General features: G+C 62.5%; 20 protein-coding genes across 20 annotated transcripts; 11 read left to right on the plus strand and 9 right to left on the minus strand.

Annotated features, from left to right (window-relative positions):
• On the plus strand, positions 1 to 1,204 carry OT_ostta15g02650 (unnamed product; the record flags this gene model as incomplete). Its single annotated transcript, XM_022982457.1, has 1 exon — positions 1 to 1,204. A coding segment is annotated over one exon (1,204 nt), but the record flags the coding sequence as incomplete, so codon positions are not given.
• A 167-nt stretch (positions 1,205 to 1,371) lies between these two features.
• Positions 1,372 to 2,769, minus strand: OT_ostta15g02660 (Apoptosis-antagonizing transcription factor,C-terminal; the record flags this gene model as incomplete). Its single annotated transcript, XM_003083373.2, has 1 exon — positions 1,372 to 2,769. The coding sequence occupies one exon, from the start codon at positions 2,767 to 2,769 to the stop codon at positions 1,372 to 1,374; it is 1,398 nt and encodes a 465-aa protein (XP_003083421.2).
• A 453-nt stretch (positions 2,770 to 3,222) lies between these two features.
• On the plus strand, positions 3,223 to 4,282 carry OT_ostta15g02670 (Photosystem I PsaD; the record flags this gene model as incomplete). The annotated part of the gene is made up of 3 exons (XM_022982458.1): positions 3,223 to 3,438; positions 3,810 to 3,869; positions 3,992 to 4,282. The coding sequence occupies 3 exons, from the start codon at positions 3,223 to 3,225 to the stop codon at positions 4,280 to 4,282; spliced, it is 567 nt and encodes a 188-aa protein (XP_022841211.1).
• A 751-nt stretch (positions 4,283 to 5,033) lies between these two features.
• On the plus strand, positions 5,034 to 6,248 carry OT_ostta15g02680 (Rubrerythrin; the record flags this gene model as incomplete). The annotated part of the gene is made up of 1 exon (XM_003083376.2): positions 5,034 to 6,248. One exon carries the CDS (start codon positions 5,034 to 5,036, stop codon positions 6,246 to 6,248), a length of 1,215 nt encoding a protein of 404 aa, XP_003083424.2.
• Positions 6,249 to 6,639: 391 nt separating this feature from the next.
• OT_ostta15g02690 (unnamed product) lies at positions 6,640 to 8,328 on the plus strand (the record flags this gene model as incomplete). Its single annotated transcript, XM_022982459.1, has 1 exon — positions 6,640 to 8,328. One exon carries the CDS (start codon positions 6,640 to 6,642, stop codon positions 8,326 to 8,328), a length of 1,689 nt encoding a protein of 562 aa, XP_022841212.1.
• A 188-nt stretch (positions 8,329 to 8,516) lies between these two features.
• Positions 8,517 to 8,915, plus strand: OT_ostta15g02700 (LPS-induced tumor necrosis factor alpha factor; the record flags this gene model as incomplete). Its single annotated transcript, XM_003083378.1, has 1 exon — positions 8,517 to 8,915. One exon carries the CDS (start codon positions 8,517 to 8,519, stop codon positions 8,913 to 8,915), a length of 399 nt encoding a protein of 132 aa, XP_003083426.1.
• Positions 8,916 to 9,060: 145 nt separating this feature from the next.
• On the minus strand, positions 9,061 to 10,845 carry OT_ostta15g02710 (unnamed product; the record flags this gene model as incomplete). Its single annotated transcript, XM_003083379.2, has 1 exon — positions 9,061 to 10,845. The coding sequence occupies one exon, from the start codon at positions 10,843 to 10,845 to the stop codon at positions 9,061 to 9,063; it is 1,785 nt and encodes a 594-aa protein (XP_003083427.2).
• A 271-nt stretch (positions 10,846 to 11,116) lies between these two features.
• Positions 11,117 to 11,824, plus strand: OT_ostta15g02720 (Parkin co-regulated protein; the record flags this gene model as incomplete). Its single annotated transcript, XM_022982460.1, has 1 exon — positions 11,117 to 11,824. The coding sequence occupies one exon, from the start codon at positions 11,117 to 11,119 to the stop codon at positions 11,822 to 11,824; it is 708 nt and encodes a 235-aa protein (XP_022841213.1).
• Positions 11,825 to 12,214: 390 nt separating this feature from the next.
• Positions 12,215 to 13,084, plus strand: OT_ostta15g02730 (Tetratricopeptide repeat; the record flags this gene model as incomplete). The annotated part of the gene is made up of 1 exon (XM_003083380.2): positions 12,215 to 13,084. One exon carries the CDS (start codon positions 12,215 to 12,217, stop codon positions 13,082 to 13,084), a length of 870 nt encoding a protein of 289 aa, XP_003083428.2.
• A 142-nt stretch (positions 13,085 to 13,226) lies between these two features.
• Positions 13,227 to 15,747, minus strand: OT_ostta15g02740 (WD40 repeat; the record flags this gene model as incomplete). The annotated part of the gene is made up of 2 exons (XM_022982461.1): positions 13,227 to 15,442; positions 15,474 to 15,747. The coding sequence occupies 2 exons, from the start codon at positions 15,745 to 15,747 to the stop codon at positions 13,227 to 13,229; spliced, it is 2,490 nt and encodes an 829-aa protein (XP_022841214.1).
• A 293-nt stretch (positions 15,748 to 16,040) lies between these two features.
• On the minus strand, positions 16,041 to 17,039 carry OT_ostta15g02750 (High mobility group box domain; the record flags this gene model as incomplete). The annotated part of the gene is made up of 1 exon (XM_022982462.1): positions 16,041 to 17,039. The coding sequence occupies one exon, from the start codon at positions 17,037 to 17,039 to the stop codon at positions 16,041 to 16,043; it is 999 nt and encodes a 332-aa protein (XP_022841215.1).
• Positions 17,040 to 17,945: 906 nt separating this feature from the next.
• Positions 17,946 to 18,517, plus strand: OT_ostta15g02760 (Multiprotein bridging factor 1, N-terminal; the record flags this gene model as incomplete). The annotated part of the gene is made up of 3 exons (XM_022982463.1): positions 17,946 to 18,053; positions 18,144 to 18,183; positions 18,249 to 18,517. The coding sequence occupies 3 exons, from the start codon at positions 17,946 to 17,948 to the stop codon at positions 18,515 to 18,517; spliced, it is 417 nt and encodes a 138-aa protein (XP_022841216.1).
• Positions 18,518 to 18,712: 195 nt separating this feature from the next.
• Positions 18,713 to 18,940, plus strand: OT_ostta15g02770 (unnamed product; the record flags this gene model as incomplete). The annotated part of the gene is made up of 1 exon (XM_003083383.1): positions 18,713 to 18,940. One exon carries the CDS (start codon positions 18,713 to 18,715, stop codon positions 18,938 to 18,940), a length of 228 nt encoding a protein of 75 aa, XP_003083431.1.
• Positions 18,941 to 19,048: 108 nt separating this feature from the next.
• On the minus strand, positions 19,049 to 19,858 carry OT_ostta15g02780 (Defective-in-cullin neddylation protein; the record flags this gene model as incomplete). The annotated part of the gene is made up of 1 exon (XM_003083384.2): positions 19,049 to 19,858. The coding sequence occupies one exon, from the start codon at positions 19,856 to 19,858 to the stop codon at positions 19,049 to 19,051; it is 810 nt and encodes a 269-aa protein (XP_003083432.2).
• Positions 19,859 to 19,941: 83 nt separating this feature from the next.
• OT_ostta15g02790 (Phospholipid/glycerol acyltransferase) lies at positions 19,942 to 20,904 on the plus strand (the record flags this gene model as incomplete). Its single annotated transcript, XM_003083385.1, has 1 exon — positions 19,942 to 20,904. One exon carries the CDS (start codon positions 19,942 to 19,944, stop codon positions 20,902 to 20,904), a length of 963 nt encoding a protein of 320 aa, XP_003083433.1.
• A 133-nt stretch (positions 20,905 to 21,037) lies between these two features.
• Positions 21,038 to 21,804, plus strand: OT_ostta15g02795 (PDZ domain; the record flags this gene model as incomplete). Its single annotated transcript, XM_022982464.1, has 2 exons — positions 21,038 to 21,269; positions 21,338 to 21,804. The coding sequence occupies 2 exons, from the start codon at positions 21,038 to 21,040 to the stop codon at positions 21,802 to 21,804; spliced, it is 699 nt and encodes a 232-aa protein (XP_022841217.1).
• Positions 21,805 to 21,817: 13 nt separating this feature from the next.
• On the minus strand, positions 21,818 to 23,191 carry OT_ostta15g02800 (Leucine-rich repeat; the record flags this gene model as incomplete). The annotated part of the gene is made up of 1 exon (XM_022982465.1): positions 21,818 to 23,191. The coding sequence occupies one exon, from the start codon at positions 23,189 to 23,191 to the stop codon at positions 21,818 to 21,820; it is 1,374 nt and encodes a 457-aa protein (XP_022841218.1).
• Positions 23,192 to 23,424: 233 nt separating this feature from the next.
• On the minus strand, positions 23,425 to 24,321 carry OT_ostta15g02805 (Domain of unknown function DUF1084; the record flags this gene model as incomplete). Its single annotated transcript, XM_003083388.2, has 1 exon — positions 23,425 to 24,321. One exon carries the CDS (start codon positions 24,319 to 24,321, stop codon positions 23,425 to 23,427), a length of 897 nt encoding a protein of 298 aa, XP_003083436.2.
• Positions 24,322 to 24,647: 326 nt separating this feature from the next.
• Positions 24,648 to 26,033, minus strand: OT_ostta15g02810 (Glutamate 5-kinase; the record flags this gene model as incomplete). The annotated part of the gene is made up of 1 exon (XM_022982466.1): positions 24,648 to 26,033. The coding sequence occupies one exon, from the start codon at positions 26,031 to 26,033 to the stop codon at positions 24,648 to 24,650; it is 1,386 nt and encodes a 461-aa protein (XP_022841219.1).
• Positions 26,034 to 26,213: 180 nt separating this feature from the next.
• On the minus strand, positions 26,214 to 27,650 carry OT_ostta15g02820 (Origin recognition complex, subunit 2; the record flags this gene model as incomplete). Its single annotated transcript, XM_022982467.1, has 1 exon — positions 26,214 to 27,650. The coding sequence occupies one exon, from the start codon at positions 27,648 to 27,650 to the stop codon at positions 26,214 to 26,216; it is 1,437 nt and encodes a 478-aa protein (XP_022841220.1).
• Between the last annotated feature and the right edge of the window lie 64 nt (positions 27,651 to 27,714).

The following is a 27,714-nucleotide window of genomic DNA, read 5'->3' on the forward strand; positions in this document are numbered from 1 at the left end:
CGCGGTGAGTTTGACCTCTGCGAGCAATTCCGATGTGAGCTTGACGAGCGCCGGTACGGGTGATATCCTGTTGACATCGACGGACGACATCACGCTCGACGCTGCCGATGATGTGACGATCGATGCCGCCGGTGTTTTGTCTTTGGCGCAGGGCGGGACGAGCATTTTGAGCTGGACGGACGCTGGCGCTGTGACTTTGAGCGCGAAGAGCGGCCAGGATCTGACGCTGAGCGGCGATGACGTGGTGCTTAAATCAGAGGCGTCGTCGACGCTCGCTCTGAAGCAGGACTCGACGAGCATCCTGAGCTGGGACGCGAGCGGCGCTGTGACTTTGAACTCCGTGAGCGGGCAGGACCTGACGCTGAGCACGGGTGGTAGCGCGCGCGTGACCGTGGACTCGACGGGTCAGGTGGGCATCGGGAAGACGAATCCGAGCTACGATCTGGACGTGACGGGAACATCTCGTATAACAAGTAATTTGAACGTCGAAGGCACCTTGAATTTTCCAATTTCAGAAACGGTCGCCGTGGGCACAAAAATAAACTTGAATAGTGCTGGCACGCTCACCATTGGAACTACGTCGCGGAACAATTCACTTGGCACCCCACAATACTACAATCAGTATACGGCGATTTGGGGTCACTTGTTCATGGCCGGTACCACGGAGCTCGTCAGATTGACTGCCGACGGGCGTCTCGGCATCGGCCTAGCGCCCGAAAAAAACCTTGACGTACAAGGCGAAGGCAGAGTATCTGGCGCTTTCACCGTGGGAGGCGCGCTATCCAAATCGAGTGGCTCTTTCAAGATCGATCACCCGCTCCCCGAGATGAGCCACACGCACGATTTGTATCACTCCTTCATTGAGGGACCGAGAGCGGATCTCATCTACAGGGGCAAGGTTCGTTTACAGAACGGCAGAGCTACGATTAACATCGACGCTGCGTCGAATATGACGTTCGGCACGTTTGAAGCGCTCAATCGCGACGTCCAATCGTTCACGTCAAATGAGAGCGACTGGGACCCCGTACGAGGCTCCGTCGTCGGCAACGTCCTCACCATCGAGTGTCAGAACCCGATGTCGACGGCGCTCATCAGTTGGATGGTCATCGGCGAGCGTCATGATCAACACATGTATGATACGGAGTGGACCGATGAGAACGGTCGCGTCGTCCCGGAACAATTAAAAAAGAGTGCGACGACGTGAACGTGCGTCAGTGTACACGCGTGAGAAACGAATTGCCAAAACTCCCGTTGGAAATACATACGGACGATCGACGGCAACAAATTATGTTTGATTATGCAGCATCTGTATTGTGTGATGATAATTTAGATTCATCTACTCTACGCCACCGGTTCGAGCGCGCGTCTCGATCACGCGTGCGACGCAAAGAGTTGCGCGAAAACGCGTTCCGCCCACGCCGGAATTTCCACGTCGTTGGCTTGCGTAAAATTCACGAGCGGCTCTTGGACGTGGTAACGAAGCTTGCGACCTTTGCTTGCCTTGCGGTCGACGTTCTTACGACGCTTTGTCTGTTTTACGACGGTCTGTCCATCTGTAATGCCGGCGTCGTTCCCGCTCTCGAGTAACTCTTTCAGAAGCTGCTCGTAAAAGTCAACGTCGTCGTACAGCTCCACCTCCCGCGCTTCGCCCTCATCCAATCCGTCCGCATTCACGCCCGTCTCACCATTATCATCGACGTACACATAGCGCTTCTCACCCAACCTCGCCGGGGCAGCGCGCTTCGCGGGTTGTGACTTTTCTATCAAACGCGTCGGCGCTCTCATCGTGCTCGACACCTGCTGCGATATGGACTGGTTGAAAGCTTTCAAACTCCCGCCGCTCGATGTGCCCCCAACGGAGACGGTGGATTTTCGATGCCATCGATCGCACGTTGAGTCACGATAACTCGCAAACGCTCGATATGCGGCGTCGTGCTTCCCCCAAACCTCATCGATGTCGTCCTCCACGTCCACGATTGTGGCTGCGTCCTCGAGCGTCGCGGCGACGTCGCGTATGTTGGTCATCAACGCCGTTTGCAACGCGGTAAACGCGCGCATGGCTCGTCGAGACGCCCGAGACAGACGATGCAGCGCATCACTCGCGTCAGGTGACGCACGCTTCATCCCGCGACACGCCGCGGCGGTCGGCAGTTTCGCCGCCCCGTTCACGACTTTCTGCAAGCGAATCCGCGCGTGCAAAGCTCGCTCCCAGACCACGCGCTGCGCCCGCACGGCCCGTCCCTTCGCCACGTGCTGCGCTCGCGCATCCACAAGTTTCTTTGTCTGCGCCTCCTCCTCCTGAAACGCTCGAAGCTCTCGCGCGAGCTCCGCGTCGCCGTCCGCGTCGCCGCCCAACAAGTCTCTCGCCCGCGCGCCGCGCGCGTCCAACGCATCCTCCCCCCCCCCTTCGTCTCGCTCTCCGTACCGTTCCGCAGCATCATTCCAATCTTCCTCCTCCGCACTCAGATCGCTCGCATCGCTCGCATCGCTCGCATCGCTCGAGACCACTCCTCGCGTCTCTTCCTCTCGCGCCCGCCGCGTCGTCCCGCGTCCCGCGTACGCCTCCCCATCCATCTCGATCGGGCCTCGCATGCGCAACCCCCCCCCCCCTTCCGACGCCTCGAACCACTCGTCGTCATCATCGCTCGTCGACGCCGCCCCGTCGCCCGCGCGCGCGTCCACGCCGAGCGCCGCGAGCGCGTCGCGGCGTCCCCCGTCGCCGCCGCCACCGCCCGAATGCCCGTTCGCGATCGCTCGCAAGCGCTCCATCGATCGACGCGCGCGGCGTCACGGCGGACGAAAATATCCCGCGTCGAACGCGCGCGCGGTCCGGGCGATCGCGCGCGCGCGCGCGTCGGCGTCGGCGTCCGTCGCGGGCGCGCGCGACCGCCGTCGATGGGTCGAGCGCGCATTCGGTACACACATGGCTTATATGTGCACGCGTATACGTGATTTGTGTCGTACACTGCGAGGTTTGTACCAATGTGGTGGATACCGATGCCATCGATCGCGGGATGCCGCGCATTCGGTACACACATGGCTTAGATGTGCACGCGTATACGTGATCTGTGTCGTACACTGCGAGGTGTGTACCCATGCGCGACGGGAATGCGAAAACGAATCGTGCACCGAGCGTATCGCGCGCGATCGACGACGGCGCGACGACGCACACGCGCGCGCGCGAACGCACACTCCGTGCCCCGACGCGTCAGTATGTTCGCCATGTCCGTCACGCACGCCCCCGCGCGCGCGGTCGCGAAGCCGACCGCGATGCGGACGCGAAAGAGCGCGCGATCGGCGACGATCGTCCGCGCCGAGGAGGCCAAGGCGAAGACGGAATCCGCCGCGCCCGCGGTGTGGACCGCGCCGAAGTTGGACCCGAACACGCCGTCTCCGATCTTTGGTGGTTCCACCGGGGGACTTTTGCGCAAGGCGCAGGTGCGTCGTGCGATCGATCGCGATGGACGCGGCGAGGGCGAAGGCGTGGGGGCGACATCGAGGATCGGGTCGCGGTGAAGATACGGGGTCGACCTAGGATGCGATCGGGCGGTGTGCGCGCGACGCGACGATGAGGCGTGGACGATGATGACGTGCATGCGTGGTGGAATTATTCGTTGTCGTGATTCTGTCTTCGATGGCGGCGTCGAGCGTTGCGACGAGGCGAGGGGGGGAGGAAGGTGGGCGCGTGGGCGCACCGTATCGATGGTTGAGACGTTGGTGAAGACTGCGCGAAGGATGACGTTTGGACGTGGACGTCGTTCGCGTACGGGTGAATGATGACTGACGATGTGATACGTGTCGACGAATAGGTTGAGGAGTTCTACGTGCTCACGTGGGAGGCGAAGAAGGAAGCCATTTTCGAGATGCCGGTGCGTGCGAGCGACGCGCGCGAGGACGCCGAAGGCGCGCTTTTCAAAGAGCGACACGCATCTTTGCGTTTTTTCGAAACACGAGACTGACGTGAAGCCCGCATGTTTTTCAATCGTAACAGACCGGTGGTGCCGCGATCATGCGCAAGGGCCCGAACCTTTTGAAGCTCGCGCGCAAGGAGCAGTGCCTCGCGCTCTTGAACACCTTCCGCTCCAAGATGAAGCTCGACGGTTGCATCTACCGCGTCTTCCCGTCCGGTGAGGTGCAATACTTGCACCCCAAGGATGGTGTGTACCCGGAAAAGGTTAACAAGGGTCGCGTGGGTGCCAACCAAAACATGCGCTCCATCGGTAAGAACACCAACCCGGCCAAGATTAAGTTCCAAGGCAAGTTGGGTCCGTTCGAAGTTTAGATTTCCGATCCGCGCGTTCGACGAGCGCGCAAAGAGGGCTCGCTTCGAGCTCGCGATCGAGCGCGACGCGATGTTCGTTCAGTGAAGCCACGCGATGAGTTAGTCATCGCGTTCCAAGGCACACGCGAGCGCGCGTCGTCCACGCGAGCGAGAGCGAGAACTCGCCGCCCGTCTCGTCGACTCAACCTAGCCAACTTTGCAGTGAAAGTAATCATTCAAACGACGACCCCACGCGCGCGTTCGCGTCCAATCTCACCACCCGCTCGAACACCATCACCACCGCCCTCGATCTCACGATCCATCGTCCACCGCGTCCGCCTCCGTCGTCACCGACCTCCGCGTCGCCCGCGCGTCGCGTCGCGCCGCGCCCGGAAACCATTCCCATTGAACATCGCTCGCCCCGCGGGCGTCTCTCGGGTGTGATCGACCACTGGCGATCTCACACAGACGTCACACACCCAGAATACGTCACATCCATCGATAAAAAAATCACCCCCCGTCCGTCCCGCGGATCGCCTCGTTCGCGTCCGTGACGGCCATAAACACCACCGCACTACGAGTGGGCGAAATCGCGAAATCTTATCCGCCCCCGTGATTCGCTCGCGTCCGTGTGTGGGCACACCACGAGTGATCACTCGTGGAAGAGTCCCTCTGCGGACGTCCGGTGCGTCCCGTGACGTCGCGCGCGCGTCGTCCGCACTTCCCCGCGCCCGGGACGACGACGACGACGACGACGACGACCATGCGCACGATGACGGTCTCTCAGTGCGCGTCGCGCGCGGTGTCCACGCGCGCGCGCGCGACGACGCGCGCGTCCAAGGCGAACGGACGCGCGCCGCGAACGATCGCGCGCGCCGCGGTGGACGCCGAGACGGGCATCGCGAAGATGCGGGACGGGATCAAGGAGGCGGCGCGGGAGAACTTGTTGACCCCGCGGTTTTACACCACGGATTTCGATGAGATGGAACGCTTGTTCAGCACGGAGATCAACCCGAATCTGGATGAGACGGAGATCGAAGCGATCTTGAATGAATTCCGCGAGGACTTTAACCAGAAGCACTTCGTGCGAAACGATGAGTTCAAGGCGGCGGCGGATTCGATCAAGGGTGAACCGCGCAGAATTTTCATCGAGTTCTTGGAGCGATCGTGCACCGCGGAATTTAGCGGGTTTTTGCTGTACAAGGAGCTGGGGCGACGCATGAAGAAGACGGCGCCGGCGGTGGCGGAGATCTTCACCTTGATGTCTCGGGACGAGGCTCGTCACGCCGGTTTCTTGAACAAGGCGATGAGCGACTTTAACTTGGCTCTTGACCTCGGTTTCTTGACCAAGAACCGACAGTACACCTTCTTCCAGCCCAAGTTTATCATCTACGCGACGTACCTGTCCGAGAAGATTGGCTACTGGCGATACATCTCCATCTACCGCCACTTGCAACAGAACCCGGATGAGCAGCTCTACCCGCTCTTCAAGTACTTCGAGAACTGGTGCCAAGACGAGAACCGCCACGGCGACTTCTTCTCCGCCATCCTCAAGGCGCGCCCGGAGTTCTTGAACACCTTTGAGTCCAAGCTCTGGGCTCGCTTCTTCTGCCTCTCCGTGTACGTCACCATGTACTTGAACGACCACGGCCGCAGTGAGTTCTACGAATCTCTCGGCTTGGACACGACGCAATTCAACATGCACGTGATTCACCAAACCAACAAGACGACGGCTACGATTTTCCCGCAAGTCATCGACACCTACAACCCGGAGTTCAAGGAGCGCCTCGACCGCCTCGTGGGCGTCAACACCCAGCTTAAGGCGATCGGTCAAAGCGATGCCCCGGATGCGATGAAGAACTTGCAAAAGGCGCCGCTCTTCGCCGCCTTCGCCGCGGACTTGATCGGCTTGCTCGCGATGAAGCCGGTGGACTCTGGTTCCATCGACTTCGCGAACGCCGAGTCGGACCCGGCCTTCATGTATTAAATCCAAGATACCGTCGAGAGAGGACGGATGATTCGTTCGAGGAGGTCGCTCGCGTGTCGCACGAGCGAATAACACATTTAGCGCGCTCACGCGGCGCGGCGCTTGCGCGGCGCCTGCGGAGCGCATTTACCGCAACCATTACTTGTTACGCTCCTCGAATCGAGGTCAAGATGACGAGCGCAAAAACATCGTCGCCGGCGCGCTCGGCGCGTCGCCTTTAATATTTATGATTAAACGACGAATCAACACCATGAATCATCGCCGCCGCGCGAGCGAGCGCTCGGCTCCTAACAGAAACGCCCTCGCGCCGCCCTCGACCTCCCACACACTTCCGCGCGCGCACCCGCGCGCGCGCCGTCCGCCCGAGCGCGCCCACACACCTCTCTGCGTCATGCGCAGACTCTTTCGCGACGCTTCGTCGCTCGAACGCGACGCACGGGCGGAGAGAGACTTTAATCATCAGCTCGTGGACCAACTGCGCCTCGAGTTGGAGAACGCCGTGCACGCTCGAGACGTCGCGCTTCGGGCGTTGGCGTCGCGGGAGGGCGACGTGCGATCGCCGATCGATGCATCTGCGCGCGAGCGAGCGAGCGAGCGAGCGATATCGTCGAAGGAGACGTCGACGCGGGTGGCGGAGCCGAGCGGTTCGGGCGACGCGGCGACACGAAAGGCGCTGGAGGAATGTGAAGGCGAACGCGTGAGATTGGTGGAGGAGCTGGAAGAGATGCGCGAGCAACTGAGGGCATCGACGGCGAGCGCGCATAGGGCGAACGCGGAGACGAACGCGATGGCGCATCAGAGTCGCGGCGCGGTGGAGCGCGAGCGGAAGCGCGCCGACGCTGCGGAGGCGCGCGTGCGAGCGCTCGAGCTCGCGGCGGCTGAGATGCAGGTCGATAGGGAAGATACATATCGTCAAGCCGAAGACGAGGCGAAGAGGCGCGCGAAAGAGCTGGAGGATGCGCTCGAAACGGCGGCGACGGAGATTGAGGCACTCAAATCGACGAACGAAGTCTTGAGCGAACGCGTCAACGCGCTCACGGAGAGACTCCAGGCGAAAGACGATATGGATCAACCAGAGACGAGTAAACGATCCTACGCCGACGAGGCGGTAGTCGAGCTCCGTCGCGCGGCGCTCGGGGCCAAGGCGTTGGCGAACGCGTATCACGCGCGCTTATTCCCTGAGGGCGATCCCGAGCGCGGAAAGGGACGAGTTTTGATAATAGTGCACGCCTCGCTCGAGGGACATCCGTACTTGTCGGCAAGTCGAGACGTCACGGAAGCCGTGCGAGCGCGCGTGCGAGCGCACGACGGCAAGAGACTGGTGATATTGGTGAGCGAAGATATTTCAGAGCTCGTTCCGGATGAGGCGACGACTCTCGAGACAAGATTTGAGACTCGTGAAGTGCAGGAAACTCGACGACCGGCCATCTTGCGTGTCACCTACGCTTTCGATGCAATGGACGATGCGACCGGAATCGCGATCAAGGGCGATGAGAGATCGGTGGAGATTCCCATCGGCGCCGCAGGAACGCCGCACGCCTTTGCGATGCAGAGCCTGTGGATTGAGTCTGTTCCATCGTCCGTCGAGGACGCGCTCAAGGCGGCGTACGCGCGATTGCGAGACGCCGAAACTACAGCGAGCTCGGCGAAGGTGAAAGCGATAGAGCTGTACGGTCAGATACTTCGCGACAGGCAGCGCGCCGGATCAAGCGCCCGGGCGCGGTCGCTCGAGCGACGAGAATTGGAGCTCGAACAGCGCGAGGCGCAGCTCGCGGTGGAGGTCGCCGAGATAGAGATCGCCGTCACGCGAGCACGCGAAGAGGCCGAGGCCGTTCGTCGCGAGTCCCACCGCCTCGTCGCCGACGCCAACGCGCAGATACGCGCCAAGGATGATGAAATCGAGCGTCTTCGAGCGGTGGAGACGTCCTCGCGCAGAGCGCGCGTTCGCTCCAAATCGTGGCAGCTCTCCGAGTCCAACCGCCCTGACCGTCGCTCGTCACCCGCGAAGACGCTCGCGAGCGCCGAGGCTCGGCTGGCCAGGATCACCGCGCGCGCGCGCTCCGTCGCGGACGCGGCGTAGCTCGAGCGAAACGCCGAACTCGCGCGCGGAGTCATTCGCACCTGATCCCGACCATTTCGCCCGCGTGATACACGGCATCATTGAAACCATCCACCCGTATCATTACGTCGTGCGTCGTCTCTTCTCGCACGTTTCATTCGATCGTCGCGTCGCGTCCCGCGCGGCACTCCTCGCCTCGCCGCCGCGTCATGGACAAATCTTCCTACTACCCCGACCCCGACGCGTATCGACCCACCTACGTGCCCCCGCACGCCCAACAAGCGAACGCGCCGACGGTGGTCGTGCTCCCCGCGACGCAACAGCCGCAGCGCGTGCAAGAAGAACAGATTCCCGTCGGGTTGCCAGTGCACTCGACGCGCCCCGCGTACTTGGGGGCGACGCAAGGACACGGGACGCAGGTCATGACGTGCCCGCACTGCGGACACAGTGGGCCCGCGGACGTGGTGCGGGTGAAGGGGGCCTCGGCGTGCTTCGCGGCGATCGTGACGTTCGGGCTGAGCGCGTGTCTGTGCGGCGACTCGTTCAGCGATACGTATCATCACTGCGCGCAGTGCGACGCGGTTTTGGCCATGGCGAAGATGGCGTGAGTTTGAGCGATCGTCAAGGTCGACGATGAAACGGACGAGGGCACGGGGCGATTTTAGCTCGGGTGGACGCGCGCGCGATTCATGACCGCCAGCTGTCCTTTTGTAAAACAATACCGATAGACGTGACTGTATGCTAAGAATGGGTTCACACGAGACCGAAGAGCGAGGCCAGGGATGGGGTTGGATTGGTTTGTTGGGCGCGCAGGGCGTCGCGCTCGGCAACCGTTTCGCGAAGACGTGTCTCGAGCGCCTCGCACGCGGCGGCGCGTGACTCGGCGAGATCCTCAAGGTCCTTTATTTGCTTCTTCGTCGCCGCGCTCAGACCCGAAGGTCCGCCGAGGAAAGAAGCAAAGATGCTTCCAGTTTCAGAGGCGCGTCGTGTCTCCGAGAGCTCCTTCGTGAGGGCGTCAAGCTCGTTCTTTAGGCGTTCGTTTTGCGTCTGCAGCGTCCTGGTCGAAGTGTCCACCGCGCCGACGTGTTTCGCCATGAGCGCTTCGTTTCTCGCCGTAACCTCCTCGACAATCTTTTGATACTCAGCCTCGTTTGTCTCGTACCTAGCGAGCGCGGTTTCGAGCTCAAGCTCGAGTTCTCGCACGCGATCCTCGAGCGTGCTTGCCTTGGTGCGGAGCTCGCTCATCGCCGAATCCGTCGCAGAACTCGCAGAACTCTTGACGCGCTCGAGCTCCTCTTCAAGCGCCTTCGCTCGCACCGTGCACGCGTTCTCGGCTTTCGTCGACGCTGTCAACGCTTCGTTCGCCTTCGAGAGCTCACCCTCGAGTCTCGCGATGGCGTTCAAGCGCGCTTCGTCATCCGCTCGCAGACGCTCGACAGTTAATTTAAGTTCCTCGTTCAGCCTCTCCATCTCCATCGTCTTTGCGACGTGATCCGCGCCGAGCGTTCGCTCTTTAAGTGACACCGCCTCGTTCTGATCCTTCGCCGCGACCGCATTCTGTTTCAGCGCCGATTCGAGCGACTCTGTGAGTTCAGCGACGCGTTCCTCAAGCGCTCTCGCCCGCACCTTTGCTCGCTGTTCCTCCGTCTTCGCTTCGGTGAGCTCTTGCACGAGATTATGCTGAATCGTCGTTTGTTGCGCGATTTGTGACGAAAGAGCTCCGCTTTCTGCCTTGCGATGCGCGTCGAACTCAGCGCGCGCGGCGACGAGCTTGGCTTGGAGCTCGGCGATTTCCTGCACGCGCGCCGCCACCTCTCGCTCCGCAATGTCGCGGGAATCTCGCGCGCGCCTTTCGAATTCCTCCCTAGCCGCATTCACCGCCCGCTCGATCGCCTTCTCTCGCTCGGTCGTCTCTGCGCTCAGCGACTGTGCGAGTCTATGTGATTCTTCTCGCGCGGATTCCAGCTCGGCGCGAGCGCGACTTGCGTTCTCTAGCTCGATTCGCGTGCGCGCGAGCTCTTTGCGCAGTTCCTCCTCCCCCGCTCGCGCCTCTCTCTTCGCGTTCTCCAACTCGCTCTCGAAACGCTCTCGCATCGTCCCCTTCGCTCGATCGAGCGCGTCGTCACCGTCTCCGTACGCCTTGAGCGGCGACGCCAGCGGCGACGGCCCGCGAGACACCCCCGGTGAGTTCGCCGCGCTCGCCCGTTCGAGCTTCGCTCGTAAATCTTCCAACTTCTCTCCCAAATCGTTCGTCTCCCTACGAAGCCTCGCCGCCCGCGTCGGCGTCGTCGGCTCGCGCTCCCGCGTCGGCGCCGCCCGCCGTCCGCGCGACGCCTCCGTCTCGTCCCCACCGTACCGCATCCGTCGCCCCCGCTCCGCGTCTCGTCGCGCGCGCAATTCCTCGCTCAACAACCGTCTCGACGCCAACACGCGATCGCGCAGCGCCTCGGCCCGTCGCAACGCCTCCGCTCGCTCGCTCTCGAGCCATCGCACGTCCACGCCGTCGCCGTCGCCCCATCCGCGTCCGCGCGCCTCCATCGCGCGCGCGGCTCCCGCGTCTCCCGCGCGCGCGCGTTCGGACGGTGATAATTCTTTCCGACCGATCGACCGATCGCGTCGCGCGCGTCGACGTCGCCGAGCGCGGCGGCGCGCGATGTCGTGCGAGCGGGCGACGGGCGTTGTTCCCCTCGAGGGAAAAAGAAGATGAATCGTCTTTTTTTGCACCGAGGTGCAAAAATAGACGACCGTCGCGCGCGCGTCGGTGGTCTCATCGCGACGCCGAGACGCGGACGAACGAACGGGTGGGACGATGGTGCGGTGGACGCGCGCGGTGTTCCGCGAGCGGTACGATTCTGGGGCGATCCCGATCGCGGTGGCGCACCGAGGGGTGAACGCGGTGACGTGGCGAGCGGACCCGGGAAGTTTGGACGCGTCGACGTATCTCCCGTTATTCGTGGAGGGGATGCGAGAGACGAGGCATCCGTACAGATTGCTCGCGGTGCGAGGGGCGAGCGAGCTCTCGAGGGCGTGCGGTGAGCGGGCGTTGCTCGAGGCGCTTCCGAGGATGGTGCTCCCGCTCAAGGCGGCGCTCGAGGACGACGACCCCGCGGTGGTCGCCGTCGCCCTCGAGTTCACTCGCGAGCTCGCGAAAGGCTCCTCCGTGATCGGCGAAGCACTCGTCCCGTACTACCGCCAGCTCTTACCCGCCCTGAACGGGCTCAAGGACGTCAAGGATGTGTACGTCTCGCTCGCCGTGCTCTCCGACGCCCGCGCGTGGCGCGAGCGCCGCGGACCATCTCTCCACGCCGACGACGTCCACCACATCCACGACCTCCGTCCGGCATCACGCTCATCGCGCGTGCACGACCACCAACTCCCCGGTCGCGGCCGATCGAAGCGTTCGATCGCCGCCCTCGTCCGCGCCGCCCTCTGCGCGCTCGAAGCCTCCGGCGGCGCCGACGCCCGCGCGAACATCACCTACCTCATCCCCGCCCACGTCTCCGCCCGCGGGCGCTGAGTTCGGCATTGGCGTCGTTGTCGTCACCGCGTCCGCTCGGTGGTCCCACCGCGCGCGTCTCGAACGTCGCCGTCGGCCATCGGCCGCGTCCGCGGCGTCCGTGGCGTCGCTTCGCATCACCAGACACCGGTCGCCACGGCATCAGACAACGAGACCCCATATTTCCCCCTTCCCACGACGTCGAGGCCGCACTCACGGCCGTCGCCCCCCGAGCGCGGTCGCGCGCGCGCGTCCGTCGCGCCCGCGATGCACACGGACGCCGCCGCCGTCGCGCGCGCGCGGGCGAGCGCGGAACTCGGCGCGGGACGGGGCGCTGGGGGAGGAATCCCTCGATGTGGGCGACGGGGACGAGAGGATTCGCGACGGCGTCGAGGACGTCGTGGACGCGCGATGGCGCGACCGGGCGCGACGACGACGCCGACGGTGGTTGAGTATGGGCGGGTGATGCGTGAACGCGTGCGAGAGGCGGCGCGGCGACGGGGGCGAGAGCCGAACGCGGTGGACGAGTACGTGCTCAACGAAGCCTTGGCGGAACGGAAAATCGAAGAGGCGGTGAAGATGGAAGATTTTGAACTGGCGAAGATTTTGGTGGAGGAACGACGGAGGAAAGAGCGGGAGTTGACGCCGAGCGCGGCGTTGGCGGCGGCGTTGGCGAGACGGTTGAGGGAGCCGAATTCAGAGGAGACGGAGCTCATTTGCGCCGACGTCGTGCAGTTGGGTGATCGGAGGTTAACCCCGGCGTTGTCGCGTGCTTTGTGCGTCGTGACGGATGAGTACGAAGGTGCGGCGCAGGCGATCGAGCACGCGCTGTGGATGCTGTGGCAAAAGAGCGGGAATAGTTATTACGACGCGCGGTTGCTGGACGGCATACGAGCCATGAGCATCGTCCCGGACGGGCTCCCGATGGCGCGAGATATCTTCACGGAAATCATGGAAGCCAAGCCCGAGTTCGCAGAGGCACATAATAAGCGCGCCACGACGCTGTACCTGATGCAACTGTACGATCTGTCGATCGAAGATTGCGACAACGCGCTGACGCTGAACCCGCAGCATTTTGGCGCGCTCTCGGGGAAGGGGTTGTGCTACCTCGCGTTGCATCGGTACAAGGACGCCCTCGAGAGCTTTGATGCCGCGTTAAGAATAAATCCGAGGATGGAACACGTTCGAAGGTATCGAGAATCGCTCAAGACGATGATCGATCGGTGCGAGACGAAACAACTTCCGAATTCGGAGACTCCACATGAAGACGTGGACGAATGATTTTTTGACTTTCGATGGAGCGTCCGATCGCGTCGACGATCGAACACGCGCCACGCGTTATTACGACTACTTATACTTTATTTTCGTTGTAGATTTTGTAACTATGATTCACACTGTACGAGGAACGACGCAAGCTTTTAGTTTACTGCGATTGCAGAGCGGCGTACAGGCGCGTTCGGGCCTCTTGCAGAGGCTTTAAATCTGTCGCGAATCGTGCGCTGTACGCCCGCTTATCGACCGATGATTTCGTCTCATCACTCATGAACGCCGCGCGCTCACTCTGGAGCTGCCGAATTTTCTCCTCATTCGCGTTGAAGGCCTCGACGGAAGCCGACTCGCCGTCTCTCAGCGATAGACTCAAATACTTTGAGCTTAGTCGGTTAGGATTGTATAGCTGTTCGGGAGCCTCACCGATCGACAGCGCCTTGTGAATCGGTTTATCTTCTGGTGATGGACCCAAATATAACCCAAAAGCGTCTTCACGAGGCGTCACCTCGCTCGCGCACTCGCCGTCGTCCCACCACGTCTTGACGTCGCGGGCGGTGAACACGCCAGCCGGCGCAGACTCGAGCGCGCTCTTCTCGCGCTTCATCAAAGCGTTTTCATCACCGAAATCGTCTGAGTACGAATCCTCCTCACCGCCTCGGGCGACTTTCCACACGTTCATCTGTCCGTCCTCTCCACCTGTGACGACCATCCACGGCGACGTAGCCGTCAAGCGCTCGCTCGCGTCGAGCGACATCGGTAACGGACTCCAACCGACGTGCGTCACTGCGTTGGATTCACTCGCGCGCCAGCAGGATGTCGCCTCGAGCGTATCGCTGTCGTGAATACGTAAGTGACCATCTCTCGTGGAAACGGCTATGAGACCGCCCATGGGAGAGTGTGCGACGGCGAGAGGCGCGCCCGAGCGCTTGACGTCAACTCCTCGCGATTCGCCGAGCGATCCAGCGTAATCACCATTCGCGAGAATCGTCTTCCCCGCCCCGCTCGGAGACGCCCTGATGGACCACACGCGCAACACGCCGTCGTCACATCCCGTCACCGCGATGTTTCGCGATCCAGGATGCGGATGCCAAGAGAAGGCGGTGATTCGACTCGAGTGCGCGTCGTACCACTTGCATAGACGCCCGCTCACCGAGCTCCACACGAGCATTCTGTTCGTCGACATGATTGCGGATGCGGACGCGCTGGATGAAGTCGATGTCACTATGAGCCGTCCGCACGAGAGGTAGTTGACGTCGATGACGGCGCCAGAACCCTTCCATCGAAGCGTGTGGAGACACTCACCCGCGGTCTCCGTCGCCTCAGCGACGAGATCCCAAACGCGGCCGTCTCCGTCGAGCGATCCCGTGGTGAGCTGATTTCGACCGCGGACGGGATGAAACGCCAAACTTGTGATTCCACGCTTGTGTGCGTTCAGACCGGCGGGGACGGCGAGGTCTAACGTGGCGTGCGTCGCGTCCCACACGCACAGCGACCCATCGCTCGCGCCGACGGCAATAAACTCACCCGTCCGATCGAAATCAACCGCCGTGACGTCGACTGACTCGGGAAGTCCAACGAGTTCTATCGAATCAGTCGTCTTTGCCTCTGGTTTTCCATCGAGCGAGAGATGAAATCGCCAAATCCCCACAAAACCGGCTTGGCCGATGACGACGAGCGAACCGTCGCCCTCTGGTGACCATTTCAAGCTCGTCACTCTCACCGGGAGCTTCACCGAGCGCACACACTCGCCATGCGGTACGCTGAATACTTTTAAATAGTTATCCTCACCTATCGTCGCCACGTATGCGTTCGCAGGAATCGTGACGTCTCTCTCCGCGTCCAGACGCGAAGGCGGTGCCATGGCCAACGCGACGACCCGTCCTCGATGCGCCAGAACAGAAGCCATTCGATCTTGCCTCGCCATCGCTTCCTCGACACGACGTAGACCGTCCGCAAATTCTCGCTCGAGGTCGTGGCTCGCATCGTCGTCCGCATTCCCTCTCATCGCTCGCTCTGATTGCTCTCGATACAGCTCGGCGGCGCGAGACCACGCGCCGAGCCCCTCCAGCGCCCGGCCCTTGAGTGCGTACGACGGTCCCCAGAGCGGTCGCGCCGCTATGACGCGATCGGTATCGTCGATCGCATCGGTCCAACGCTCGAGCGCGATGCGCGCTCGAGCGCGCGCGTGATACAGCTCGGCGTACGCGCTCGATTCTTCCACTCTCGCGTACGCCACCGCCGCGTCGTAATACTCCAACGCGCGCTCGTGATCGCCAGCTTCGAAACGTTCATCACCGAGCGCTTTTAAATCGCCTCCCATCGCCACCGCGCTCGCGTCTTCGCCTCGTCCGATCTCCAGCGTGGTCTCGCCTCGCCGCGTCGCCACCCGCGCGTCGCGCGCTCCCGCCCGCGTCGCGCCTCGAGACCGCATCGCTCGTCCCCATCGCCCGCAAAGCGTTTTTATCTCTGTCATATTTTGCCATCAATCGCTCGTACGCCCGCTGCACCCGCACGAAAGCCTTCGAATCGCCTCCAGATTTATCCGGGTGCAGCTCTCGAGCGAGCGTTTTATACGCCGTTTTCACCGCGCGCTCGCTCGCGCCGACGTCCAGGCGAAGCGCGGCGAAATCTTTCGAGATGGGCGACATCTTTTTCTTTGTCGACCCCTGAGCCATTTTCGCCGCGATCGAGGCGCTCGAGCGTCGACGTGTGCGTCCGAGATTGGTTCTTCTTCGAGCGAGCGTTTTTTTTCTGTTGAGTGGTCAATCGCCCCTTTGCGGTGTCGTCGAGGCGCGCCGAGGTACCGCGCGCGCGGAATCGACGGTCGATGTGATTTATATTTTTGCAGTTTTATTGAAATGATGATTACGGTGGAAAATTGATTCTTTCTTCGTCCGCGTACATGGATTGAAGCGCGCGGGAAGTGTCCCCGCGGGGTCGCTTTGCTCACCCGTTTCCACTGGCGCGGTTATCGATTGATGTAAGCGGCCGCGTTATCGAAGCCGAGGACGTTGACGAGGAACGTCTTACCGTCCGGCAAAGCTCGCTTTTCGAGGTTGGCCTTGTACTGAGCGATGACCTTTTCCGGCTCGGTCTCGTGCACGTCGAGAACGGCGTAGTAGGCGTTCTCAGACTGCGTCGCCGACATGACGGCTTCGCGAATCTTAGCCAGCATGGCCGTGTCCTTCTTCGGCTTGGCGACCACTTTGGAGAGAGAGCCCTTCGGCTTATCGTCGTCCTTGGCCTTCTCCGCAGCCTTGGCCTCCTTGCGCTCCTGCTTGAGCTTTGCGGCGGCTTCCTTGGTCGCCTCCCAGGCGCGCTTCTCGTCGAGCAAACGCTGGCGCTTCGCCTCGCGAGCGGCGAGAGCGAGCGCCTTCTTCTCAGCGAGGTATGCGTCACGCTTGATGGCGTACGCTTGTGCTTCTTGCAGCGCGATGTCTTCGTACTTCTTCTTGCCAGAGGCGCTGAGAGCCTTCCACGCGCTACCGAGGATGGCGGCTTGCTCGCGGAACGTAACCGCCTGCGGCGTCGCCGCCTTCGGTCGGAAGTGCTTCTCGCGGTACTCCTGAGCCCAAATGATGTACGCCGAGCGATTTTTACGCGGCGCCGCCTTATCCTTCTTTCTGCGCTTCCTGTTACCGTCTTTGTCGTATCGCGGGGCTGGCTCATCCTCCTTTTCATCTGGAAGCGGTACGTAATCGCGCATCTCGCGATAGTATCGTTCTTTATCTTGATCGCTGACTCTTTGGCACTCCGCCCGCTCCGCGTCACTCACCGTCTTCCACTTCAACGCCAACTCCTTGGTGATGTCCGTGACGCTCGCGTTCGGAGATTTCTTTTGAACCCGTTCGCGGTGTCGGTTTAAAAAAACCAAGTACGCCGACATCGCGCGCTTCGGCTTGTCCTTATCTCTGCGCTTTCTGCGCTTACGCTCGGGCGCCACCCCCGCGGGTTGTTTCGCCACCATGATTCCACCGCACGCGCGTCCGAGCGCTCGACCTACCGATCGCGAACACGCACTCGAGCGTCAGTCTCCCATTCCGCAATTTAAAAAATCCACCCGTTCGCTCGTCGCCCGTCGCGCGCGTGCATCCCCCATCCCGCCGCCCACTCCATGCGCCACCCCTCGCGTTCCCACACCGCGCGCGGAGACGAATACCTCCACCGTGCACCTCCATCACGCGCGCCCGATCGCGCGCGCGCGTCGTCGTCGCCGTCGCTCGCGCGTCCGTCCCGACGATTCACCCGCGCGCGCGCGCTTCGGCGCCCCCGTCCCTCGCGCGCCGTCCCGCGCGCCGCGACCGCGCGCGAGGCCGTTCGATCGCGCGCGCGCGCGCACCTAAAACCCCTCGATCGCCGCACCGCGTCGGCGTGGACGCGGGACGCGAACCGACGCGCGGGCGTCCGCGAATGCGCGGCGTCGCGCGATCCCTCGGCGTTCGCGTCGCTAAAGCCGCGACGGTGGGGCGTATCTAAGGTCTATCGTTTCGCGTGTCGTCGAGTGATGAGTCGTCGATGGAGGGACTCGGTGTCGCGGACGCCGCGGGAGATCGCGATCGGCGCGCGTGCGTATGGGGTATCGTAGTGTGGGGGGTATAGATCTATGTATGCGCCCCACACGGGCGACGTCGGTGATGACGCGCGTGATGGGACGACTCGGCGCTGTCTATAGACGTAGGGTTTACGTCGTCGTCGTCCGAGCGCTGGGAATGGCGACGACGACGACGGGCGCGTCGCGACGTCGGTCCAACGCGGGCGCGCGTCCGCACGCGTGCACGCGCGGGGACGTGTGCGCGACGGCGTGGACGCGCGGGCGCGGTACCGCGGACGGTGACGGGGCGACGAACGCGTGGGCGTGGAGGGAAACGACGACATGTCGCACCAAGATTGGAAGGAGATCACGATCGGGAAGCGCGCGAACGCGAGCTCGAGCGGTGGAATGAACATGAAACAGGCGAAGGATCCCAAGGCTGTGGCCGCGGTACGGATGATGCGCGCGTGACGTGGGGTTTAACGCACGGGAGGAGACTTTGAGCGCGCGCTGACGACGGGTTTTTCGCGGTCGACGTAGGCGCTTCGCGCGGGCATGGCGGTGCAGACGGTGAAGAAGGGTGCGTTCGAGCGACGCGAGATGGTTTGGGTGCGTACTGACGGGAGGTTGTTCGATTCGACGCAGATTCGGGGGCTGGACGGAACGCGTTAAAGTTGGAACTCGACGACGAAAACTTGACGCACAAGACGGTGAGCGCCGACGTGAAGAAAGCCATCCTGCAAGGACGTCTGGCGAAGAAGCTCACGCAGGCGCAACTGGCGCAGCAAATCAACGAAAAGCCGCAGATCGTGCAGGAGTACGAGTCGGGTAAGGCTATTCCGAACCAACAAATTTTGGGTAAGCTCGAGCGCATCCTCGGCGTGAAGCTTCGCGGCAAGGGCGTGGGCAAGTAAACGACGGTCCAGACCGACGCCGACGTCGCGCCGCCACGTCTCGATGTAAGACACCGTATCGTCGTACGCTCACGATCGCCTCCATGTCGTCTCGACGAACGCGCGTGCGCGGCGCGCGTTTCGCGTAATACGCAGTCGCGTCGCGTCGTTTTCTGCGCCCCGCGCCCTCGCGCGCCCCGCACGTCGCCGCGCGCGATGTCCGCGCGCGCCACCGCGCGCGGTGTGACTCAAGGGTTCGATCGGGGGTTTTATATCAAGTTGGCGAGCGTCTCCTTCGTCGTCGGCGCCGCGTTCGAGGGATTCATGCTCGCGACTGATTTCTATCCAAAAATCCTACACATCGAAGCCGAGCGACGATTTAACGCCGAAGAGCGGGAAAAGGCGATCGCGCGCGCGTCTTTGAACGAGAGGTCGTCTTCGTGAGCGAATGCCGCGAGCGCGTCGGCGTCGGTGTCGTTAGTTTCTATAGCCATTCTACATCAACGTGTACACTAACTAGGTAGTCGCGCGCGCGAAACGTCTCTCAACGCGTCACAACCCGTCGAGATCCATCTCCGAGCACACGCGCTTCGGTGGACACAGTTCCATCGCTAAATCGCGCTCGAAATCCTCGGAAAGACCGAGAACGAGGTCCGCCGAGCCTCGACGCTTTCTACTCTCTCGAAACGTCGCCAACGAAACCTCCCGCGCGCGCGTCGCATCCAGCGCCGCGCCCGCACCCGACCGCGCCAAGTCGTCGCCCGCATCGATTCGCTCATCCTCCGCGCTCGGCGTCGCCCTCGAAAACGCCCGAGGGTTTCTCGCGCGTTCGCTCGCGACGAAGTCGTCCAAGAGCGTCGGCCACGCGTCGTCCTCCGCGTACCACGATCCATCCTCCCCGAACGTCTCACACGCGAGAACAAAATCCCGCATCTGTCGCCACACATCTAGGGTCACGAACTCGATCCCTCGCGCCTCGACGAACCGGGCGAATCGACTCGCGACGCCGCGTCGACGTTCGAGGCGCCAATACGCGCACGCCGCCGTCGCCCGCGCGTGTCGCTCTCCCCTCTCCCGCAACAGCGCGTACGCCAGATCGTATCCATCCCTCGACCCGCTCTCACGATCATCCACCATCTCTCGCATCAGCGCCAGGGTCTCGTCATCGTTCGTCGCCCGCGTCGATCGCGTCGCCGTCCACTCCGAGTCGTCGCTCGCCCATCGCATCGCCCGTCTCCGCGCCTCCACGCGCGCGCGCTCCGCGCCGTGTCCCACCGCAGACGTCCCAGCCGGTCGCACGCGCGCGATGAACCCATCCCGCGTGCGCTCCAGCGTCGCCAGCGCCTCGGCGCGCGTCCCCATGGATGAATGTGTCACCGATGCGATCGCGATCGATCCCTCACCGCGCGCCGCACCCGTGGCCCCACGCGCGCGCGGACGTCGCGATGGACATGTGCGGTGACCCAAGCGAGCGCGTGGACCCCGCGCGCGAGTCCGCGGTCGCGCGCGCGCGCGGTTTTCTCACGTTTCTCGCGATGACCCCGGCGTTCGCGTCGAGTTTTCAACTCTCGTTGCTCTTCGCCCACGACGCGGTGCGGCTCGATCGACGACGGCGGCCCCATCCCGGGCTCGCCTGGGCGACGTTCACGACGATCACGGCGTTCGGGTGTCGAATGAAGCGCGCGCGTGGAAGTCGACGGCTTCGACGCGACGGCGACGGACGGACGCTGTATCTGTGTAATCATCGGGCGTGGAGCGATTTCTTCGTCGACGTGTACCTGACGGAGGGACGGGCGTTCATGATGTCGAGGATGCTCGTGGCGGTGGTGTTTCCGTTGTTCATGGTGCCCGCGATGGCGTGCGGGTGCGTTTTTGGGTTCAATAGATCGGGGGGGGAGAAGGACAAGTTGAACGCGGCGCTGGACGCGCACTACGCCGCGTATGAAGGCGAATTCGAGGGCATGGTGTGTTATCCGGAGGGCACGAGGAACGTTCGAGAGCACTCGTTGCCGTTGAAGCGTGGGATGTTGAGGTACGCGCACTCGCGGAAGATGGCGGTGCAGGTGATTTGTACGGGGAGAAAGGAGCGCGTGTTCTCGTCCCATTTGATGAGCGCCGAGAGAGGCGTCGCGCTGCCGACGTACTTCTCCGACGTCGTTCTCGCCGAGGATCACCCCGATTTCGAGGATTTCTACAACAAAATTCGAGCCGAGTGGGACGAGTCCTGGAGCGCGGTGAACGGGTTATCTGACGCCGAGGTGGAGTCGCTTCCGGATTACGTCCCGCGCGAGCGCTTGGTTCGCGCGACGGCGACGCACGACGCCGTCATGCTCGGTGGCCTCGTCTGTCTCGCGCTCGGCGCCGCCTTGGTCTATCGAGGTGGCTCCCGCGCGTTCGGTCTGCTCTGATTTCGTAATCGCGAACGCGCTCGTTTCGTGACGAAGACGCGCGTATTCGTGTAATAGCCACGCGCGCGAGACGCGTCAAAGTCACGAAAAGTCCGCACAATCCCGCGCGCGTCCCCGCCGTCCGACGCGCCCGATGCGAGACGACGCGAACGAACCCGCGAGCTCGAGCGCGTCGTTATCGCACTGCTCGCTCGATGCGCTGTTAAAACGACGCGCAAAGATGGAACAAGAGATGTCCGCCATCAGCGCGCGACTCTCCGCGAGCGATGCCCCGGGTTTGAGAGGCTCGCTCGTCGACCCCGAGGGGTTCCCGATCGCCGGATGTGATCTCTACGCCGTTCGCGCCGATCGCGGGCGGTACAACGGTGCGTCGGACGACGTCGAGCGAGACGAGAGAGACTGACGAGGACGAACCGTCGTCGGACGCGCGCAGTGTTAAGGAACGATTACGTGCGATTGAACGACGAGTTGCAGAAACGCATCGCGGAGCGAATGGCGGAAGCGCGGACGCGACGCGGGATGGAGCGACTCGACGTGCGCGAGGTGACCTCGAAGACGCCGGCGCCGGAACCGAAAGTCGAACCGAGAGCGGAGGACGAGGACGCCGGACGGGCGTTTTGCGTCATAGATCAGATCGCGGACGGATCTCCGGGAGATGTCGATGGGTTGCGCGTTGGTGACCGCGTGTGCGCGGTGGGTGGGGTGCGATGGGGGTTCGAAGACGCGCGCGCGACGCCGCCGGCGTCAGTGTTGACCGACGCGTCGCGCGCGTTTTCTGAGAATGAAAACGTCCCCGTGCGCGTCGTCGTTCTGAGGCGCGGCGAGCGGGTTGTGGTCTCGGTGACCCCGCGCGCGTGGTCTGGACGAGGATTAGTCGGGATTCACATGCAACTGCTTTGATTTCTCAACAAACTCAGTAGCCGCGTTTTCGCTGGAGTCGAAGTTGTTTCTTCCGCTCCTCGGGTGTCATCTCTTTTAATTCTTTCTTTGACGACGGTTTCTCCGATGGATTCTCCTTTTTCGTCTTCTTCTTCCTTGGCTCCTTCGTCCTCTCGTCGTCCTCCTTGTCGTCGTCCTCCTCGTCCCACGCGCTCGCCTGACCGCTTCCCGCATCGCGCGAAGCAAACAAAGTCTTCAGCGCGTCGCTCCCGCACGGTCCTCGGCGCTTCAACTCTTTATTTTCATAGATCTTAATCACGCCTGTGCGCTTTTTTTCATCCTTCTCTTCGTCTTCGTCCACTTCGGCGCCCCCGCCTTCTAAAATTTTCCCCTTATTGCGCGCCATGAGCTCCAGGAAAGACGGCTCTGCGGACAACTTCTTCCTCTCCTTCTTCTGCTTCTTCTCCTTCTTCTCCTTCTTCTCCTGCTTCTGCTTCATCTCCTGCTTCTCCTCACCGGTTTCTTCTTCTCTGTGGTTTGGTTCCACGCCGTCGTCCTCATCTTCATCCCTCGTCGGCTCTCGATCCTCTCCCCGAAGCGCGTCTCGCATTTTCCTCCCATCCAACAACTTCAGCCCGGGACACATGCGAGCGATTCGCTGGACGTACGCCGGATCACTCGCTATCGGACAACCACGCATCGTGAGTTGCTCTAATTTCTCCAGTCCCGATAACGCGCTGACGTCCCCCCAATCTGCGATTTGGTTATGGCCGACGTCCAGGATTCGCAAATTCGGCGTCCGCTGCACGCACGCCGGAACCGTCTTCAACGCGTTGTGCGACAACCTCAACTCACGAAGGCCTCGGGATGACTTCAGCGCCTCTAAACCAAACTTACGAATTCCATCGCGCTGTTTCGACAGGTTCAGCTTTCGAAGAGACGGTAATTCGCTCAGCGCGTCGCCGACGTCCCGAATCGCGCACGACCCGAGCGCGAGCGTATTCAGTTCTCTCAATCCTCTCACCGATTCCAAGTCTTCGATCCCGCACTGCGAGCACACGATGGCGGCTATGGATCTCATCTTCTCAACCCCCTTCAGCGATCGCAATCCGTCGTTTCCTGAGCACGTTAAGATGCGCACCGCCGGACACGCGCGCCCGAGCGGGACGAGCGCGTCTCCACTCAGCGCGTTATTCGCGCACGAAAACCACGTCACATCGCTCGATTTCAAGTTCTCAAGCGACGTCAACGCGTTATCGGTCAAGTCCAAGCGCTTGATGGGCCGTCCGGAGGACGTCGACGCGCGATTCAGCGCATCTGGGGCGACGCCCGTGATGGCGCACGCCCTGAGCGCGCACGCATCGCCGATGTGACGACTCGCGGCGAGCTCTGCGGTGAGCTCTGGCATGGACGCGAGCACGGTGAAGACGCGTTCGTACGCTCGACGCCGATCGCACGAGCGACGCGGTGACGAGGCGTCGCGCAGTGGCGCAGCCGTCGCGTACAAGGCGTTGTTACAAGTCTCTCGAGCGTCGAGCGGCCGGATGAATCGAGTGCGTTTCAGTGCGTGTTTCGGCGCGCGCGCGGTGAGGCTGAGAATGAATCGTGTTCGCACGCGCGTCTCCGCGCTCGTCGTGGCGATCACTCGGAGATGTCGGAGAGTTCCGAGAAGTGACCGTCCTCCTCTTCGCCCGAATCGTCGTCGTCGACGAGCGGGTCGCGTAAATCGTCATCGTCATCGCTCGTGCGACGCCTCGGCGGGAGTTTTCGCAAAATGTACAGCACCAAAGCGCTCGGAGCGAGCTCTAGTCCGGCGTAATACGCCAGATTGAGTGCCTCGGACGAGGACACCGCCACGGCGTCCGAGCGCTCGGCGCTCGCGACCAAAATCCCCCCACGCGCCGCGAACGTGCCCACGCACGTCAACGCCACCGTCGCAACCTCGCGAATCTTCCGTTTTCTCGTCGCCCCCAGCTCTTCGGGAAACGCTCGGAGCATGGCGAGCAATCGCGCGCCTCGAATGGCGAAATCGACCGCCACGGCGAACGACGCGCACGCCGGCGTCAACCTCGACGCCCTCAACAGCGCTCGCGTTCGCCCGTTCTCACCGTCGCGCTCGATCCCGATCGAGACCAAAACTATGCATTCAACCAATACCGCGCCATACGCGACGATTCGGTGCCAAACCCGCGCGCCCGTCTCCGCGCTCGCCCGCGCCCCGCGCGCCGCGCCTCGCAGGACGTCGCTCCAAAACAACGAAATCGTCCCGTGCGCCAGCGCGTGCGCCAGCGTCGGCGTCGCGAACGCCAGCGCGCGCACGACCAGACCTCCCGTCGTCGTCGCGTCGCCACCGAACGCGAACAACGCGCACGCGCGAGACGTGAACGCCAGGGCGTTGAGTGAAAAGAACACCTTTTGCGTCGTCGGTCCAACCTCTGGCGCGCGCGCGGCGATGCGCCCGACGCGATGGACGCACGCGAGGGCGACGGAGAGGTAGAGCGCGGCGAGGACGATCCAGAGCGCGCGCGCGCGATCCATCGCGACGGGCGCGACGGTGTGTGCAGCGCGCGATCGATCGAACGATGGATGAATGAGTGAGTGGTTGGATGACGGACGCGACGGGTAAGGAGACGACCGGCGGCGGCGCGCGGGGGATGGAGGTCTACTCGGGTGGGTATTATGACAACTCGTCGTGCGTAGAGTGGCGCTTATCGATAGCGCGCGTCCTATTGATGGGCACGTATGGTAAATAAATCTATTGGACGGATTGGAAACTCGCGCGCGCGACGACTCGTCGCGAGACGCGGGCGGTGTGACGTATCTCTCGCGCCGGTACCGGTGCGAGTATTATGATTGTTAGCGTATTAAGTCTTCGCGTTCACGTCGGACAAGCTCCCAGAAGAACTAGCGTTCATACCGACGAGATTAGCGGAGCTCGGCTCGTGTCCGAACGGAATCCAGCAGCAAATATTGTTCCTGTGGGCGATGCTCTCGGCGCCGGCGTAGCCGACTATTTCGTAAAACTCCTCCGACGTCTTGCCGATGAAGGAGGCTATCTCGTCGGAGGCGTAGTTGACGATGGCGCGGCCCAAGTCGCGCTCCTCGCCGCTCTCTTCCCTGACGAGCAAACGCACGGCGTCTTCCGCGGTGAAATCGCCTCGGCACTCGAGCAGAGCCGTGGAGAAGAGAGACTTGTTGTTCTCGAGCGCCGTCGCCGCGCGCTCCGTCACCACGAGATCGCCGACCGCCGGGAGCAGCAAGATCCAACGCTTGCGCCCGCGCAACGGACGAGGCATGGCGAGGACGAGCGTTCCAACGGACTTTTGCTTCAAGATGATTTCCGGCATCTCTGGCATGGAGGAGGTGTGCATGACGATCGTGTTGCAGCCGCTCGCCGCGGCGAGTCTCGCGGCGGATAGCTTGGTCGCCATCCCGCCCGTTCCAAGCCCGCTCTCACCCGATTCCGCCGTGCACACGTTCAAGTCCTCGATATTTTCCACCACTTCAATGCGCTCGGCGTCTGGATTAGTGTGCGGATTCGCCGTATAAATCCCGTCAACGTCCGTGAGCAAGAAGAGGTAGTCGGCGTCCACGAGCGCGGCCACGTGCGCGCTGAGCGTGTCGTTATCTCCAAACTTTGTGTGCTGCACCGCCACTGTGTCGTTTTCGTTCACTATCGGGATGATGTCCTGCGCCAGTAACGCCTTAAACGTGCTCTGCGCGTTGCAATACTGCTGTCTGTCCATGATGTTGTCGAGCGAGATCAGAACCTGCGCGCACGTCTGACCCACCGACTGAAAAAAGTCATCGTACATCCGCATCAACCGCACCATCCCCACCGCCGCCAGCGCTTGTTTCCCCGCCAAATCACTCGGTTTCTTCTTATGCAGCACCTGACACCCCACACCGACCGCACCGCTCGTGACGACGACGACGCGCATGCCGAGCGATTGCAAAATCGCGCTCGTCTCCGCCAGCGCCGCGAAATTCGTCAAGTTCAAGTGTCCACCCACCCCACCTCGCAGGAGCGACGACGTCCCAACCTTGATCACGACGATGGGCGCCCGGTTCGTCCCCGCCGGGGAGTTCGGTCGCGGCACCAGCGCGCATCCGCGGACGTCACTGAGCTGTCGTCGCACGTCCCGCATCGCGTACGCCCGTAAATCGATCGCGGGGTCCGCGAGCTCGCCCGAGGACGTGCGCGCGAGCGTCGGGGAGGGAATCGCGGTCGGAGACGACGACGTCGCCATCGCGCGCGCTCGGTCGCGAGCGAGGTGTGCGGACGACGACGACGACGACGAGGACGATCGCGGGCGACGGCGGCGTGGGAGGGACTGCGTGTTGAGTCGTGACTCGTGAAGTGTCGTGCAGTGGTGCCGTGCGATAAGGTCCGCGTGTGACTCGGTTTCAATCGATCACGCGTCTCGGGTTTAGGGGGCGTCGAACGCGCGCGCGAGCTCGCGCAGGGCGTCGGCGCAGAGGGGAATGGAGAGTAAATCTCTCCCGTCGTGCGCGCGTTTGCTTCGAACGAGCTCGTGGTCGGTGAACTCGGTCAAGTGCACGCGAAGGGTGACCTCGCTGCTGACGAGAAATTGCTCTCGACACGAGGCGTAGAAGACGTCGAAAGGCATGCCGGGAGAGTCCTCGTTCTCGAGCTGGTGCTCGGCGAGCAAACGGAAGATGGCGCGACCGTTCGCGGTGAGCGATCGTAAGACATTCGCAGCGCCTCTGACGTGACGCTCCTCGCCCTTGCTCGCCAAAAGTTGGGGGAAGTTGGCCGTCTCGAGCGCGTACGACGCAAAGGTGGACGCCTCCTGCCACACCCAGTTGAACCTCGCGGCCTCGCGCTTACTCCAGAGCAGTGGAGCGTTGACGTGATCGATGCTGGCGATGAGGTGAACTCGATCCATGCTCGCGAGCTCGCCCAACAGTGCCTGCGCCTCGCTCGTGCGCAGCGTTGGTCCGTCGATGTTGTGCAAGACGATGTACAGACGCTTGGGCTCGCGCGTCGCGGATCCTCTCGTCGCGCTCTGAATCTTCGCCAACAGCGTCTCCGTGGGCGTCTTATCGCTAATTATCGACCCGTTACTCTGTGTGTCGTTCATAATCTCGCTCACCGGTGTTAACGCCGCCGCCGCGGCGACGACGACTTGCTTGGGCGTGAGCGCCGGGAAGAACCCGTTGACGATGACGACGCCGCCGTCGCGGAAATACCGCGTCTCGAAGTCCTCCATGAGCGCCTTCTTCGAGCCGAACCCATAGAGCAAGACGTTGAATCCGGCACGTAAGAGCTGATACCATCGTCGGTGCTGTTTTTCTAAATTTTTCACGATCGCCGCGCGCTCGTTTTGATGTCCCTGCGGCAGGTGTCCCAAGAGCTCTCGAACGGTCTCCTCGTCCGCCAGGTCCAGCGTCCCGAGCAAGTTCGCTCGATTCCCCGCCGTCTGTCTCCCCCTTCCCTTGCTCGCGATGTACCCCACGCCTTTGTGCGCATCGTTTCCCTTTCTTCGCTTCCCTCGTCCGTCGCGTCCGTTCGCCTCGGCGTCCGCCTCCAAAGTCGCGAGCGCCCCCTCACCTCGTTCCGCCGCCACCAAACAATCCGCGATCGCCAGCGCGAGCGTCTCATCCCTCGACGCCACCCCCGACGTCGTCGCCTCGCCCCCGTTCCCTCGTCCGCGCGCGCCCGTCGCGTCGCCCTCGACGACGTCTCGCGTCCGTCCCGCCCTCGACGCCCGCCGCGCCTCCACGTACTCCCGCGAGAGCGGTTTATGTCCGGCCACCCGACGCGTGCCGCCTCGGGCGATTCGCCGACCCGTCGTCGCCGCGAACGACGGCATCGCGGGCTCCCGTCGCCGCTTCGGCGCCATCGTCCGGGGCCGAGACGTGAGGGATCGATGTGATTGTGATTTGATTTCATTGTCAGTTTCAAAT

Source organism: Ostreococcus tauri (assembly GCF_000214015.3).
Source record: "Ostreococcus tauri WGS project CAID00000000 data, contig chromosome 15, whole genome shotgun sequence".
Taxonomy (NCBI): Eukaryota; Viridiplantae; Chlorophyta; class Mamiellophyceae; order Mamiellales; family Bathycoccaceae; genus Ostreococcus; species Ostreococcus tauri.